The 17,634-nt window shown below is 42.4% G+C and overlaps 2 protein-coding genes across 7 annotated transcripts in view; one reads left to right on the top strand and one right to left on the bottom strand.

Annotated features, from left to right (window-relative positions):
• The window catches only part of tiam2a (TIAM Rac1 associated GEF 2a), a 123,971-nt gene extending 119,567 nt beyond the window's left edge, over window positions 1–4,404 (top strand). For all 4 annotated transcript variants that reach the window (XM_034111353.2, XM_034111354.2, XM_034111355.2 and 1 more), the window contains 2 exons: window positions 1,722–1,876; window positions 2,378–4,404. In XM_034111353.2, the coding sequence (XP_033967244.1) occupies window positions 1,722–1,876; window positions 2,378–3,063 (841 nt within the window). In that variant the 3' untranslated portion in view covers window positions 3,064–4,404. The remainder of the gene's footprint in view (window positions 1–1,721; window positions 1,877–2,377) is intronic.
• A 1,507-nt stretch (window positions 4,405–5,911) lies between these two features.
• Window positions 5,912–17,634, bottom strand: part of tfb1m (transcription factor B1, mitochondrial) — a 39,683-nt gene continuing 27,960 nt past the window's right edge. For all 3 annotated transcript variants that reach the window (XM_071207168.1, XM_034111535.1, XM_034111536.1), the window contains exons 7-8: window positions 7,756–7,883; window positions 5,912–6,861 (exon numbers count right to left, since the gene is read on the bottom strand). In XM_071207168.1, coding sequence (XP_071063269.1) covers window positions 6,561–6,861; window positions 7,756–7,883 — 429 coding nt within the window. In that variant the 3' untranslated portion in view covers window positions 5,912–6,560. The remainder of the gene's footprint in view (window positions 6,862–7,755; window positions 7,884–17,634) is intronic.

Below are 17,634 nucleotides of genomic sequence, written 5' to 3'. Positions count from 1 at the left end.
AGTTCTTATGATAGCGGTTACATGTACGATAGGAGGTGTTATTCCTGATCTGTATCAGTATCGTGTTCCAACGTGTTGATGCCCTCACAGAGAAACACTGTTTACCAAAGGAACTGGACCCAAGAGGGACGACACAGTCCCCTCTCCGGGCAGACCTTGGGTTCTGCCGTGTCCTTGCCGTGTGTATAATCTTAAAAACGAGACATGTGTGTTTTAAAAGATGTTCCCAGCTGAGCAGGTTATGTTTGTCCAGGATTTTGCAATGGTGGTATAGCTTAGGTTTCTGTCCAACACGTTGAGAGCTTGTTTGTGAAGTGATGGGATAGGCCTTGTGTTGTGCTGTTCGCCCGGGTCCAGCTGGGCATACAGTATGTCAGGTGGGGAAGGATCATGGCAGTCATATAGAGTGTTGCTACAGGTGTTGTCAAACAGTTCCTTATATATCTAAAGTTTGTAGATTGTATCTACATTGAACCAGAAACTTGGTCTGTAAGCAATCTGCTGTCATACATGTATACACAAGATAGTATAGGGTCATCTTTCATACCATACCTTTCGCCTTATCTCTCACACAGGTTTAGCAAACATCTGCCATTTCCATGTCTGATTATCTTCCAACACCATCAGTCTTATTTTTAGCAATGGTACAGATGTTCAGATCTCAATGTTACTACTGATATCAACATGGTCAAGGCTGTGAAAAGACCCACTGGAATTATCTACTTGATCAAATATACATAAAATGAAATATGTTCCTACATCATTAAAGTAAACCCCTTTTTAAATGGTTGGGTGATGCTCCATCTCAAGTACAATACAACCCATTTAGTTAAAACATGTTTTACTGTTCCACTGAAGCCTAATAATTGTTTTATTTTATTTCGAACAATATGCCTTTTCTCCTAATTGCTGCTCCCGGTCTCATATCTGTCTGTTTAATACGAGGGTATCGCCAGCAGCTGGTTAGCTTAGCGTAGCATTAGGACTCAAAACAATTAAGGACTATGCCTACCAGCACCTTCCTCATTAGCATTTGATTTGGTTTTCGTACACAATAAACAATGAGATGTATTACTTAATGAGAATTTGAGGTCTTTATGCGCAGCGAAGCCAATCGATTGCTGGCTGTTGCTTCATATATAATGGACCAATAGGAGACTGGTATCATCTTCTTCCAACTCTCATGTTTCCCAGATATGTCAACCTATACTTGTTTTGATTTATTAGACTTTGTAAAAGAGAAAATGTCTAATCAAAACTGCTCAAATTGTATTTATATAGCCGAATATTACAAACCCGTTGTCTGAAGGGGCTTTACAGATCAACAAACAAAAATGACAATTAAAATATAGAATGTAAAATACAAATATTTTAATGTGACCCTTAATCTTTTATGACTCACTTTAATAATCGTATCTTGTAAATGTGCGATCAGTTTGGTATTGTTCCTGGGAACCTATGTTTTCCATTGTTTGAGCATTTAGAAAAGCACAATCAGTCTACACTAGTATGGTGGTGGTGGGAGTGAAGCCCGCGACCCACTTGGTGATTCTCATTACACTCTGTGAAATTGGGATCACTCCTAATGAATCACATCACCCATTTCACTGGGGAGTGGGGACACAATGGAAGTCTCTCGCCAATCCCCCTGAATCTATATTTAGCTTCTGAAATCAACCTGCGCTCACATGACTAAGGTTCCTCTGCTGTGTCCTCCTCAGTGTGCCGGAGAACAAGGTCAACATCATCAAGGTCATCCGCTCCATCCTGCGGGAGAACGTGAGGAGGAACATGAGGGGCGAGGCCACGCTGGAGAGGGGCTGCAAGGAGCGCCTGGCCCCCCTGTGCAGCACCCGGCCCCCCTCCGCCCGGCTGGGTGAGCGCTCAGAAGCATTTACATCAGGGGTGTCCAAACTACGGCCCGGGGGCCATTTCTAATTGGCCCGCAGCTAATTCTAAAAGTATAATTGAATATGGCCCACACATGAAACTTGTGCTTGTCTTATATTGTACTTATATCTATAAATATATTACACAGTATCATGTGTTAATAAACACATTCAGTCAATTCAAGTTGAAAACATTTAACAACAAGTCTTAGTTGATCAATAAAAAGCCTCTTAAATGTCAAAACTTGACATTTGTTTGGAGTACCAGGCACTGCTTGCTTGTCCACACAAGGCAGAGGAGTGATTCTTGCTGACTGGTATTTAGCCTTTTAAAAATCATTAGCTGTGTAATGCTGAGGATGCTTGTTGTTTAGAGACGATTGTATCTTACTTTGTAGGTCATACAATGCTAAAGGGGGGCTGAGGATGCAAGTGTTTGGCTCAGATAAGAGTCCACGTCTGATTTCCATCTCCAAATGTGTCCTCAGGTTCCACCAGGGCGTCCTGGTTGTGTAAGCCCCCCCTTGGAGACCCCTCTTCCCAGGCTGGGGCCGCCAAAGTGGGGCCGGACTCAGACGAGGGGAGCCTGAGCAGCGGGACCTTCAGTCTGTGCGGGGTCCCTCCCCCCTGCCCCTCCTCTGAGTCCCAGACCCTCCCTGCCCAGAAGAACTGGTCTCACACCCCCGGATCCAAATCCCAGCCTCGCTCCTCCTCCTCCACCGTGAAAGAGTCGGACATTTTGAGCGACGACGACGGCTTCATAGAGGGGGGGACGCGGAGGTGCAGTGGAGACGGCAGTTCTCCATCCAGCACCATCGAAGATCAGTTCCTCCAACTGAAACTCTCAGAGGACGCTGCCAAGGCGCCATGTGTCCAACCGGAGGGGGACACGCCGGAGACCCAACCCAAACTGATCCGGGGTCACTTCGGTGCTGTGAAGAGGAAAACCAGCAGCTGCAGGAGGAGCCAGGGCGCCCTGCTGAGCATGAAGACACAGAGCAGGTCCCTGGACAGCCAGGCGGACGCAGCGTCTCTGTCGGGGGGGGTGGACCTCAACGCCCTGCTGGAGAGAGACTACAGCGTCCAGAGTCTCACTTCTGTGGTGAACGAGGACTGCTTCTATGAGCCGGTGGAGAGCTGTGCTGCTGACTCTGGGAACGCCACCTCCTCATAACGGACACCCCAGAACAATGGTCATAAAGGTGAAAGACTGACCCAAGCCCCTGCGTCATTAGAGGGAAACCCCTGTGTGGCTGTGAAGCTGTGCTTCAACTCGGAACACAGTTTAGGAAAGCATACACCAGCCTGCTAAAAAGTTGGATGTAAATGATCTTTTTCTTATGGAAGCCTATTAGCTGACGAACCCACTTTCTCTCCCTAGAGTGGTGAAGCGAAGTGATTTCTGTCCCATTGATAATAACTGCAATAAATCTGCCAAGCACTGATGCGTTCTCGCCATTTCCTCAGCTTCCCAACAAACTGCTTAGTGACGTATTCCAGCCTAGTTTACCCTGCCGCTCATGCCGATTGGCAGCTGTTGATTCCGTGTTGGACCTATGAAGAAAGGGGGGAGAGTGTCCTCTTTCTTTTAGTCCCTGAAGTTATATGAGGAATAAAAGTCCACAGGGAACAAAGAGCCACGGGATACGCAGATGAAATTAGGTTCTTATCAGGGTTATTCATTTGTATTTGGTGCCGCAGAACCAAACACTGTAGATCTCCGCTTATTACAAATGGCTTTGTGTTAAAAATGAAAGGAGTGAGGGCTAATGAGGTCCACACAAAGACCAGAGGCGGTCGCGTCACATGACATCGGCCTCAACAAACAGGAAGGAAACTTTCCCAACAAAGCCTTTCTTGCTGTATTTTGTGCACTAAAGTACAACGTTTGCCTATATTTTTTGAAAGATTTGTACAGGTTTTAATGTTAATAATACTGTTTTTATTTATTAATAGGTTTGATTATGTATATCTTAGCAAACAAACTTTTTTTGGGTGAAGGCTTGAACTGTTGGCTGAAGATTTGGTCCATTACTAATACGAAAGATGCAATACCTATACAATGTGTACACTTCATTTTTAATGTAGCCCACTGGATTTGGGTGGTCTTTCTCTGAAGATTTGAGATTTCTAGTGGTTGCATTGGGATGTAAACGTTAAGGTATGGCTGCTTATTTGAATGATTTAAACTGCAGTAATGTTTAAACCCCATCGTTTCTTTTTATGTTTGTGTCCTGTATATACTCTTCTATATTTGTAAACAGTTATGTATGATCTTATACATACTTGACACTGTACAGGTAAGACACAAGACAGGAAATAGAAGACGTTGCAGCTGATATTTTTGTAAAAACGTTTGGTTTGCCATCGCTGTACATGTCATGGTACTCAGGCAAACCTCGACAACGTTATTTACCTTCTCAACTTTACCATGCCTTTTAATGCTAGCATACCAATGAATGTGAATGTCCCATTCTTATGGAAATGTTTTATAAATAAAAGTTGTATCTGTGAATGATGCCTGGAGAACAATGCTTTCAACTTGCCCTTCAAAGTGTGTCAGTTGAGTTTGTATAAAGTAAAGCAGTGCTGGAGGTAAGTCTTCTCTCAGCTGGTCCCTGGGCATCACCCGCCACCACCGTTGCCTGATTAGCTGTCAAAAGAAATGCAGGTATTTGAAGAAAATGTAGATCCTCCAAAGACTACATGATCATCTGACAGAAGTGGGGCACAGTTGTATGAAGAAATAGCTTTACTGCAGTGCTGGGATTTTATACTAGAACATGTGAGGCAATTGTTCTTCTTTTCCTCAGTATCTTTTATAAAGAGGACTGAAATGATCAATTAAAGCATGTTCTGTAAGTCACATTTCCCCATACTATACCTTTTAATGGCATACTATAACTTTTTGGGGCACATTATACAATTACCTTTTGATATTATTATACTATGAGTTTTTTTAAGGAATATTTAATTTCAAACCTTTATTTATACAGATAAAATCCCATTGAGATCATTGATCTCTTTTCCAAGGGAGACCTGTTCAAGTAGTTCCACATGAAACATAAAAGCATCAACAGAACAACAAAAGGACATCATACAGCATCATTTACATAATTATCCACATAAACAGGTACCAATAGCTTCCGATTGACTAGCATCCAACCGAGCTTTAAAAACATTTAGTGGCACCAGATTGTTCAGTTTCCTTTTAATTTGCAGACTATTCCAAGACAGAGGAGCTGCTTTATTATTTAACTGTTGTATAAAAATGTTACGACATACTATTGCTATTTCATACTATTGCTTTTTCGCAAATGTTGGATGTACTATACTATGTCGTTTATAAAAAAAAGTTTTGACATCTCAATGACTCATAATTGCTGCTCTCTTTCACACAGCCAGTGTTCTAAAGTATGTAAGTTTTTAAAAAAAAATAGTTTTTCTGATATTTTTGACACTGTACTGTCGTTTATCATATTTTCGACTTGCATTTACTATGTTGTTTCTTTTTGATATTTTCTACTTACAGAATGTCTTTTTTTGTGATATTTTTATACAGCTTCCGTATCATTTTTTGACATTGTATATTTTATTACATTTGATTACCTTCGATATTTAGACTTTCATTATACTATGATCTCTTTATCAAATTTTAGAAATACTTTGACTGAAAAATAACTTTATTAATGATTTTTATACTATGACTATATTGTGACTTTGTGGATGACGTTATAGACCTATCTGTAAGTATAACAGGTAACCCGGCATATGCCAACCTGGCAGTCCTCCATATCTGGCAGTATCTGCCATGTCGATCTGATGGAATCCTGATTGTGGTGAGATTAACACCCACTGATCATGAAAAGCGAGTGAATGTTCCCTCTGGCAAGTCAACCTTAGCCTGCCATCTGCCACACTGGCAGGCAACAGCCCTGCCATATTCTGTTGGTGATAATCTGTTCTAGCTTTCAAGGAGGAATATTTATAACTTTCAACAAGACCTGTAATGATACAAAAGCTTAAATGACAACACAGTGTTCTGATTTTATTCAACAGCAATGACATACTGTATTCTGTACAAGAAATGTAACAAATGTGCCTCCAGAAAAATCATGAAGTTATTCTGAAAAGGTAATTGTTTAGTTTGTGTTTTAAACAGAAATACAGGCATTAACAATGTATTCCTCTATATTACAAATAGAGTCCATCTGGATTTGAAACATTTCCTCCTCCCTTTTAGCACCATCTCCCACGCGACTAAGAACTCAGTACTCAGAGGGAAAACGGCCTGAATACGGTGTTGCCATGTTGTTCCCATTTTCTAAATCACCCTGAAAACACTGACAGTTCTTTTGGGTCCCACAGGACAAGGTGTTATGCAAGATGTGATTTTAAATAGGAATTGGGACAAAGAGCTTCTTTGGGTAATGAGCATCCTACTATTATTCTCCCAAATACACATTGCTCTGCTTTGAGATGTCATATCCTGGAGAAAGGTCTTGGAGCTGTTTCCACCAATCCTGGATCTTTATAAGTCTTGTTATTGTGTCTGTCCCAGGATTTCATGTTTACCAAGGTGACTGACACAGGGGGGAAAAAGATTTAAAAAATGCATGCATGTGCCAGGCGGAAATGTCAAGGCTAAGAGCTCTCTGTTGTTTCCCTGCACTAAAAGAGGCTATTAGTGGGCTTCTCTTGCTTTCCATGCTTATATTTATTTAGCTTTTCGTCCATAATAAATGTGTCCTCCGGTTTGTTTCCTTGCTTGGTGAGGGGCTTCAGTCTGAGCTCCTCTCTGAACTCATAGTGGAGCAGACTGGGTTCATGCGTGCATAAATGAGCGTAGGCATCCGCTAAAGCCCGGAACTGGGGTATGGTGAGTTCTGTAGGGCGCAGAGTGGGGTCCACGTCTGCGTTCTGCAACATCTTCTGTGTCAGCTCAAAACGACTCGCCTCAGGGAACAGCTTTCTGGGGGGGTGAAAGAATTAAAAAAACATGAAGAAATGATTGTACAGATTTCTACACTCAGGTCGCTTTGATATCTTAATGATCATGCAAGTTTAATGCCATTATAAAATTCAAACAGAAGGAAAGTATCCCTCAGCGATTGTTTCAAATCTGTGAAGTTAATTGAAGTAACACAAAGGGCTAGAGCTGCTCATGAATTATTTATTTGTTCGACTGCCATGCTCCACAGCCAATAGACCTAGGTACAAATTCACACAGACTTGTTCAAAATACAGGGAGGCTGTCATTTGGATGTCCAATTTTCATACATTTGGCTGAAAAACTCTGCTGAATATTCAATATAGAGAGGTATCCATTATTATTTTAAGACATTTCTCTGCTTAAGATGTGTTTTCATGCAGGTAGGGGAGAAATTGTGAATTCCTCACACTCTGCAGTACAGATGCTTTTTAGGCGCTTCAGTGCTGGTGCCTCCTCTCCAATTTCGCTTCCGCCAACCCACTGTAGTTACATAAAATGTGCTACCTCGTCTTCCTATGCCACCTCAATGACTCATAATTGCTGCTCTCTTTCACACAGCCAGTGTTCTTTTGTTATCCGGGCCTACATACGCTTTACAAACACGCACGGGGGCGATGGGCAGCATGCACGTGGGCGGGTGGGACGGTCTCTGGTAGTTCATATTCACACTTTAGTCACAGAAAGCCTCAAAAGTAGAGACTTTATTTGTCGGATTGGATTGTGTGACAAAGACAAAAAAATTGAATTAATGGTGAGTTAAAAGGAGACGCAGCTGTCGGAATACAGGGAATAAAAAATGTAGAGGGAATGTTAAATGAGGATGGGACATGATTAAAAAGTGAAAAAAATAAAAAAGACGAGTTGTGTGCTTACTCTACTCCTTTGTAGCAGTACTTCCTGCGGAACTGGAACACATTCCTGATGACTTTCTCCACCAGCTTGAAGGGATGCTGGATCTGGGGCTGCACCAGAGGGGTGAAGTGAACCACTCCCACGTCCACCTAAAAACACACAAAGAGCAAGAGAGATCTTAGAACTTGAGTGAGCTCATGGGAGTTTAGAAAGTAGCAAGAAAAGGGCAGGAAGGTGTGAGAGGAGAGGGGAGAATGCAAAGTGTGCTGAAAAAACACTGGAGAGAAAGGTTGCCTGACAAATGCCGAGAGAGATAAAAAAGCTGGACAAAGACAGAGGGAGAAGGGAGGGATCAATAAACTGGGATAAAAGAAAAGAGCAAAGGCAGAAAATAAGATGACGCAGCATGGCTGGCTGGCGAGCTGTTTCCAGTTGCCACAGTAACACCTGTGCGATGGACCATAGAAACTGAGCCTCTCTTTCCAGCCCATCTCTCCTTGTCTTGCTGAGTTTCTCAATACCTACAGGCCTGACTCACTGTGGCACTCTGCTCTTCATCACTCTGTCTTTGCCCATCCGGCTCTACCATCTCCACTGAGGGTGAAACCAGTGGAGCATGAATACATATGGTCGTACGTTAGGCAGCAACAGAGCTCATGTCCTGCTGAATGGGACTCAGTGGACACAGGTACTAATACCTTATCTGCTCTACATTTCTAAAGGCCAAATCATATGTTTTGTGTCAAGAGGCGCGTTCACACCGCAGTACTTTTCCCACTTTAGTTCCGAAATGTCGCGTTCACACCAAAAAGAGTCGGAACTAAAATGAGTTCATCAGAACCTTTTTTACCGTCCCTTCTAGAGAGCAGGTACTTTCGTGGGAGAAAAAGGTTCCTATGTCTGATTGGCTGGGCGGAATGCAAACCACGCCCCGTAAAACTCCAAAAAAAAATGTGTGAAGCTGCCATTTTATTATCCTCACATTAGCATTATTAGCGTTAGCCCAGCACAGGAACACAGAGAGACTAACTTATGGCAACACAAAATAAAACATGGGAGCGGTGGAGATGAGGTGTCGGCGTTCTGGCGATTTACTCGGAAGGCTTCAGTAGAAGCTGCTGTGAGTCCCAGCAGCTTCTACTGAAGCCAGTCCCCAACTCCGGGGACTTCCGGCCAGCAGTATAGTATACGCCGTGAAGTTGTTTGCGGCCTGCCAGTAAACCCAAAGCAGAAGAAGAAGTGACGTCAGCGGCTTCTTTTGCCTATTCCTCCCCCAGGAACTTATTCCGGTGTGAACGCGATCTGTACTTAGTTCACGAGAACTAAAGAGTTCTCATGAACCTTTGTGGTCAAAGTACTGCGGTGTGAATGCGCCTATAGTGTCTGTAAGGGTCCGCTATAGTCCTTGCAGCCCAAAATGTGTAACCGTTCCAAGCATGCTAAATGTGCTTGCTCCTGTTTTGTTCCATACTCTTACTAAAGGATTGTTTTAAAGAGAGGTTGTGTGAGGAGATTTGCTGTTATGGCAAAAAAACATACACATAAATTGAGTTCCTCTTTAAATGAAGGCCCCGTCCACACGGAGACGTTGAATCCGCTAACGTTCTCTATCGTAAAGACTGTTCGTCCAAATAAGGCCAACGCGGATTCGGAGCCCGAATCCGATACACGTTGATAACGGCTCCCAAAGTGGGTAGGTCTGAGGACGAATGACTATACGATAATTCCCTGAAAATGATGACACCATAGCCCCACCTCTCCTGCTCACCTCCGCGTCATTGCTGATGCGTTTCACCGACAACAACGGCGGATCACAGGGTTGCGTTCGTGCTCCAGACGCTACTGACCATGGTACCGATTTTGGTACCACTTTACAATAGGACTACCCTTATAAAAGGGTTACGAATAGTTTGTAATTAATTTATTAATTAGGTTGTGAACACGTTATAAATCATTAAGCTTTTATAAGACATGAGATAAACAGGGCAACAGGGCAACTGTGACCGGTTGCTTGCCAAATAGTGAGCCCACATTTATCTGTACTGCTAAGCCTTATATTGGCTACTGAGCTTAACTCGTCTTCTTCATCTGCCGGCATCCTTGGTATCTGTTGCTCACTGAGTGGATTCTCCCCCCATCCATCTTGATGTTTCTTGGCATCTCTTATGACCATTTATGAATGAGTTACAAACATTTATAACTGCCAAAAGGGAGCCTTATTGTAAAGTGTAAAACACATTCCCATTTATTAATGAGTTACTACCATTTATAACTACTGAAAGGGTGCGTTGTTTTTAAGTTTAATACACATGTCCATTTATGAATGAGTTATAACATTCACGCTTACCTAATACACATTTTTCACATGAAATGCAAAGTAAGATGCAAAAGAGCCAAGCAAAACATTTTCTTCACACATGAAGAAAATCAGGACTCAAAAGAATGACTTTAGTATGACTGATGCACATATTTAAACATAAAAGCTTTTCTCAGACATAAATGAAAGACTTGGTAAGACATAATGGTACTCAGACTGGAAAGGCTTTGTGTATATCCTTGAACAAGCATCCAAGCAGTCCATCAGGGTGAGCAGAGCCAAGATAAGATGACAATTCAAGAACCTTGAGGTGTTCCTCCAACAAACTCTCTGTACGGTTTCCTCTCAGTCTGCGGACATGTCCTTTGATGGTCGACCTAGCTCTTTCTATAGGTTGGGTATGACTGCCAGTCTGGGGGTTCACAAACCACCTGCTGTGGTTTATGGTGTAGTGGTTGTACCCCATGTTACTCAGCACTCTCCTGTATGCCCTCCACTCATCACTAATAATGCTACTTCCTGACTTAACATGCCGTCTACTCAGAGGGACAAGGTGGCATCTTGATCGTTTCTCCACTAGTTTCAACACTAGTCTCCGCCTTTTGTCTTTAACTCCCATCATTCCGAAGACCCATTTCTTTCTTCTCCAAGTATGTCCAAAGCGTCCACACAAAAAATAAATCATATCATCTTAGTTAACAACAAAATGCACACAAATTACAGTAAAAATTGTTGCACATCATGTTTCAAAGGGCCATACTTGTTTATTAGGTGCATTGTATAACATAATTTAAGGATAATTATACAGTAATGGTCCATATTATATTTGTTTGTATTCTCTTGTATAAGAAAGCCCAGTCTAACTGCCGAACATAGGAACTGGGTACAGTACCTTCTCCCAGAAACAAATACTCAAATAAAATAGTTTACTTTATTGGTGTTACCAATGCTTACTATTTATTTGATACCAATTTGGTAATACAATTAATAAAAAGAACAAGGTTTGGGTTCGTTCTTCAGATATGACTGTGACGTTAACGTGTAAGCTCAATAATGAAATCCAGCTCAACCAACCATATCGTAATATGTATCTAAGTAATCATCTTGAAATATGACATTAATATTTGTAATATACACACATCTTATTGCGAGGTTGATTTCACATACACTACGCCGATCTTCAACACTACTTTGATGTTAGCTAGTCTACATAATCGAGCATAGCGAATTTAAATTAACCTTAGCGATGCATACAGTTACCTACCTAATAAAATACCTCTTTAACTTACAAGGATGACCTTATTTTACCAACCTCAAACAGAAGCCGTTTATTCTACAGTATTATCCCACTAAATGCATAGCACTATTACGTTTTAACTTGGATGCTACGATTAGCATCGTTAGCATAGATGTAGCTACCACTTGCTTACATGCTAACCCAAGCCTTAACATTCATTAACGTTAGCTGACTCAAAACATAAGCAACATATAAATAAAGTACTTGAATTTCACTTGCCGCACCGTCTGTTTTAACTGCAGAGCGAGTCACAATAGTCCGATATACAGTAAGCATGAAGAATAGTCCACAAGGCACCAGCTTGCCGCACCGTCTGTTTTAACCGCAGAGCGAGTCACAATAGTCCGATATACAGTAAGCATGAAGAATAGTCCACAAGGCACCAGCTTAACAAACACGGCCGAGTTCAAGTTATGTTCCCCGGATGAGCTGCGCAGGCAGAGCCCCTGTAGCATCACGGAGCTGCTAGCAGAGCAGAAAGCTAACAGTAGCAGTCACTGGACAGACCTGTCACTCAATGTGACCACGCCCTAATTTCTGCATAACTTTAAGGCTTGATATAACTTAAACAAATTATAAATGGTAGCAACTCATTAATAAATGGTGATTTGTTTAACACTTTACAAGGCTCCCTTTTGGCAGTTATAAATGTTAGTAACTCGCAAATAAATGGTCATAAAGAGATGCCAAGAAACATCAAGATGGATGGGGGGAGAATCAACTCGGTGAACAACAGATACCAAGGATGCTGGCTGATGAAGAATACGAAGTAAGCTAATGCCAATATAAGGCTTAGTCATCTTGCCAAATAGTGAGCCTGTGTTGATGTTTGAAAAATATGTTAGAACTGGTTTATAAATGGTTCTTAATGATTAATAAAGTGTTTACAACCTAATTAATAACCTAATTATAAACCGTTTATGAATCCTTTATAAGGGTAGTCTTATTGTAAAGTGGTACCAGATTTTGTGCAAAATGTACAGCTCCTCTACCACAACCATCAGCAACAATAATAATAATAATAATAATAATAATAATCGTCATCGGTCTTATTCGCTGCTTTTGGTGTATTTTGTGGCGGAAATACAGCGCCACTTACAGGCCCGACATATGTACTACAGCGTCTCCAGAGGGTCGAGCGGTCTCGTGTGGACGGACACGTTTCTTGAGCCGATTCCGTGTGGACGGAAAACTTTTTTAATATCGAATTCGGTTCGTTTTCGTCTCTGTGTGGATGGGGCCTACTAAATACTGAATGAAGCTAAACTCCTCTCAAATAACATAACGTGGAATGTATAGTGGTAAATATGAAGCAATTGTAGTATAAATGGAATATATTGGTGCATATCAATGATGGAAAATATGTATAAGCCTTAAGAAAGTCATGGAAAAACTACAAACTACCACTCTATAGTCTTTCCATATAACCTGGCAACTAGTTATTTACCTAATGGTTGGGAGTCACTAAACGACAGTAGAGGACCGGTGGTGGTAGTCACCTCAACTCCAGTTCTTCACGAGCTGCCGACCTCCGATCCTTCCTGTGTCAGCCCTAAGCTGACATGACACACTGTGGAAATAACCGTGGCAGATTAAGCGGAGAACTCTTGCTCGCCTAATGCAAGCACTTAACTTTCAAGCTCATATACGTCTTTGCCTCTCCTCTCCCTATACTGTTCGCTTCCCTATAAAGGATCATCCATTCTCTATCTCCTGAATGCTGTGATGGGATCAAAAGAACCATACTCCATTAAGAGAGTATTCCTGGATGTCTGTGCAGAAAAGTCTTTCAAGGGAGTCTCACATTATGATGGCATTCAGTGGTGCAAGTTATGGCTTAATGGCCTACTGCACAATCAGAGAGATGGGGCAGCAGAGCAGAGTCTGTCTGCCTTCCCATACATGGTTATAGCATTGCTTCCCTAGTGAGAGAGCACTGAGAGGGACTGGCTGAGCAGACTGACAATGGGGCTCCAGGGGAAAACCATAGGCAGTGTTAGTGTTAATAATAATACATTTCAAGTGCTTTTTGGCTTTAGGCCCTAAACAAGATTTAGTGGGAAAAAAACTGCTTATTTAGCAAGAAAATTTTCCAAAAATCGATATCATTACTGCCGTCTACTTTGGTAAAGGAAGTTGCACTTCCACAATGGGAATCAAACTGGATTGGTAAACATGAAATCCCATGAGCATAATAAAAAAACAGTGAAGTGGTAGCACATCATAGGTTTTATAGTCCAAAGGGACAAAGTATTAACATCGTACATGTTAATTGTCTTATTCATGATGTCGCATACTGTACAGTTATAGATATTGACATGAAAAGAGACACAAGTTGTTAAGGAAAGGCAGGCAAGCAGGCGCATGATTGGGAAACCTACGAATCATGTCGACTAAATATTTAAAATGCAAGTCAAGCATTCACAAAACGCATACGTGCAGACTTGTTTTCCCCTCTTAAATCATACAAACACATACACAGAAGTAGAAAAAAGGGACATCTTATTTAGCTCAGCAGCCCCCTAGGTTGATACAATATGCCCTGAGGAGCTCCGCATGCATCCTTGAAGATTGTATTTCTGGATTGTGTGACTCACTCACACAGCTGCCTTTTGCTTTTCCTGGGCCAGGGGCTGGCGTGGATAATTAGGGGAGGAAAACTAAAGTGGTCCGAGGACGCACAAAGGATTTCTAATGAGCTGTTTAGATTCCTCCATTTCTGCGAACAACGGAGGTAGCGCTCTGGCGCACTTGTAAACCGCAGCACTATCTCTTATCAGATCTATAGATCCCCGTGCTGCTTCTGAGCGTCCTGCCGCAGTGGAGTTTAATGGGACAGCCAGAGACTCAACAGCCTGAAGGATCTGTCCAATATTAGTGCAGAGAAGGCTTCAGACTCCACGGTCCAGCATAAGGTGGTCCACATTGAAGAAAAGAAGAATGTTGAAAATGTAAGTGCACGTACTCTACAGCTGTTGAGTTAAACTCGTGTTTAATTTAATGTTGATTTCACATTAAACATAGTGTTACATTGAATTATTTATGTTTAGTGTCAGAATTGGCATTGGCTGCTTCCCTATAAGTCCATTATTAATACACTAACTCCAATAGATCATATGATGCATTTTAAATACTTAAAGTGGCAGGTGATGTCAAGGGCAGTGAGAGCCATCACTTGGTTTAGAGAGGCGTGTATTATGGCAATAAATCCCTCCACCTGTCACATGTAAGGATTCAGGTCGGGATTTAATATCTGGATAGCTATCAGTGCTTTGGCGTGATGCGAGATCAGAACACCATCTGTTGAGAAGCAGCAATAAAAGAGGAACGTCTTTAATTTCACTCCTTGCTGGAATAATTGGGCTATTTACATTCCCCACTTCATGATTTAAGAGAGGAGCAAGGGGAAAAGTCGATATTGGGACTATACAGGCGGCAGCATTTCAGCCATCATCTTGTCCAAGTCACTTTGCTGCTATGATTTATGTATGGCCTTGCTACACGGCTTCACTAGGTAGCGCCACAGGAATATATCCCGCTCCCTGCCATTAATCCTTCCCCCTGATAACCTCAACATGCAACCAAGCTCCATCCTAAATCATGTGCCGTCACCTCCGCCCTCCATCCAGGTGCTATGAACATGCCTTCACCCCCACCCAAAACCTCTCAAATACTTTGCATCTACAGGGCGATCCTGAACTGGGGCAGCAGACTGACTCTTTGACCCTTTCTGACAACCTTAATATTTCAACCCTCCCTCTTTCTCTACACGGACACACTGGGAATGTTCAGACGGTAACCATTTGCAAACTATGTTATTAAGCAGGGGGAAATTATTAAATGATTACCACTAATTTAGCCTTTGATGTAAGAATCTATACTCAAGCTGATTAAAACGTTCAATTAGACAAATGTAAACACTTACTTTAAACATTTACATAGACTGAACCTGCTTCTCTCCTTAAGTATTGTTTACTAATCAATCTGATAAACCAACACCTTTTTTTACAAAATATCTTATACTGCTTGTTCTCCCTGTGGAGCATTTGAAAAGGGCAGAATATGAGAGATCTCTATCTAAAAGTCACACGTCGCCTTTGTCTGCAACCTTTCTGACCCACTTGAGTACAATAGTCTCACATTTATATTAAAATACTTATGAGTCCCCATACATCACAAATTTGACCTTCCTAAAGCGCAGCAGGAAACTCTATTACTCCAGCTATGCCCTGTGGTTCTCCAGCTCCCCTTTCCCCATTTTCACCTCCAACGTCTTTTTCTTGGTGACTTCTCGCCCAATGACGTGTGAGCGGTAATTTGTCATGTCCCTCTAAGCATAACCAACACTAGATGGCAGGGCCCCTGGAGCACCAGCCACTGTGCTACATGTACCTGAACCACCAGCACTTGCGCTTACATAATAGCAGGTTCTGAGAAAAGGCAGGGGGATGGAAGAAGTCTATACACAACAAGGGAATACAAGAGAGAAAAAGCTCCCTGCGTTCCTGCAAAGGAGGAAGAGCTGCATTAATCATGACAATACCTTGAAAAGACAACCTCCATTACATCAGTGGAAGGAGACGGCCTCTCGGAGAGGAAAAGGGAGCACTCAATGCTGCTGAATGTACCAGGCTGATCTTGCTTGAGGGGTTCTGGAAGGAAGGGCTGTGGCTTCCTGTGCAGGCAGCCCAGCTTACAGTACTTCCCATGCAATTATGCAGACAGGACATTCAAAACTGTAGCCCTAGCCTTTGACAAGATTAGCTCCTTAAAGAGACGCTTTCGTCATAGAAAATCTTGAACTTTGCCCAAAAATTTGAAATGTACTAACCCAGCGGAACTGCAAATGGGGACAACATTGGAAAATTGGTTATGATGGAACTTCATCAAATGCCATTCCATATAGTTCTCTTGGGAGTCATTCTTAATGGAGTAAGCGTGAGCAATCGAGCAATGCTGGTAATTTCGCATCATGTCACAATTGTTTTACCTTGAACAGGTTTACACATGTTATCTATGGTGACGCTAGACCCGGGTCCTGCTCAACAACAAGATTGCATTGACAGCAACATCACAGCTATCACACGACACCTTGCATTTCTGCTGTGAACAAACCGCCTAGGCAAGACGATGAGCACGAAAACCAATTACGCAAGGGAGGAGATAAAAGAGGAAAATGCAAATTGAACGATAAAAGCCCCTCGTGTGGGCAAAAGGGCGCATGGCTGGTCTGGCTGTGCCTCAGAGCTACGCTGCAAAAAGGCTTGAGAGCTCTGCTGTGAGGTGATACAATAAAGGGGACCACGCTTATAATAGCCCGCAATATCTTCACACATCACAGCCTCACACATCTGCACTCACCGGGCGTGTCAACTGTATTTGCTCTTTTCTCCCTTCATCTTTTTCTCTCCTTTTATCCACTCCCTCCATAATCTATTTATGTATGTATCTTACTCCCCACAGAACAACACCAGCATCAGCACTTAGTATCTCATCAGTTACAAGGAGACAGGTCACACACGGCATACTGTTAGTGTAAAACTGGAAAATGTATCTTCCTCCTGGTGTGGTATCCCACAAGGAGCACGAAGAATGTAGCGCTGAAGGTCGACACCAACATCACACTGGAGGTAATGTGGTGTGCACCATCCCTGCATGCTCTCCAGATCTCATTTCCAGTAAGGGTCTCTTAGGGGAGGTGTACATGGACACAATGGGCCTGTGCCTTATTATACAAACAGATCAATAGCTAAACAAATCAATTACCACCAGCCTATTTACATGTAATGGCTACATATCGCTGTTGTCAATGCCTGGTTGTTATAGTGTTAGTAAAGGGATAGGCAAAACCATCTCTCACAGCAGGCTGTTTTTGCTGACTTGTCCATGCAGCAAAAATAATAACAACACACATCTGCGTTTACAAGGGTATCAGGTCTATTAGTCCTTTCTGATTTCCCCCCCGCTCTCATTTTGTCCTCTTTGTCATTCATGAATCAAGGCCGCCCAGGCCACTCCCTCCCGGTTGTATGTCCTCTACGGAGAGGAGAGGGAAGACAGGGTAGCAGCTGCGAGTTTTAGGCTCCTGCTGACTGAGGCCTGATGAAGATGATGCCCCGGGGAGGGTCAGTATTGGCTTGGTCGGTTACACATGCTACTCTGGACCATAATACATAAACAAACCAAGCTTCAAAGAACAAAAGTCTGACCAGTCCTCTGGTCGGAATGATAATAGATTATTCTTCTCTCCTAATTAGACTACCCTTCCTAATTGAGTAGTAGGGTT

Source organism: Pseudochaenichthys georgianus, chromosome 22 (genome assembly GCF_902827115.2).
Source record: "Pseudochaenichthys georgianus chromosome 22, fPseGeo1.2, whole genome shotgun sequence".
Taxonomy (NCBI): domain Eukaryota; kingdom Metazoa; phylum Chordata; class Actinopteri; order Perciformes; family Channichthyidae; genus Pseudochaenichthys; species Pseudochaenichthys georgianus.
This window is presented reverse-complemented; position numbering and strand designations above follow the sequence as displayed.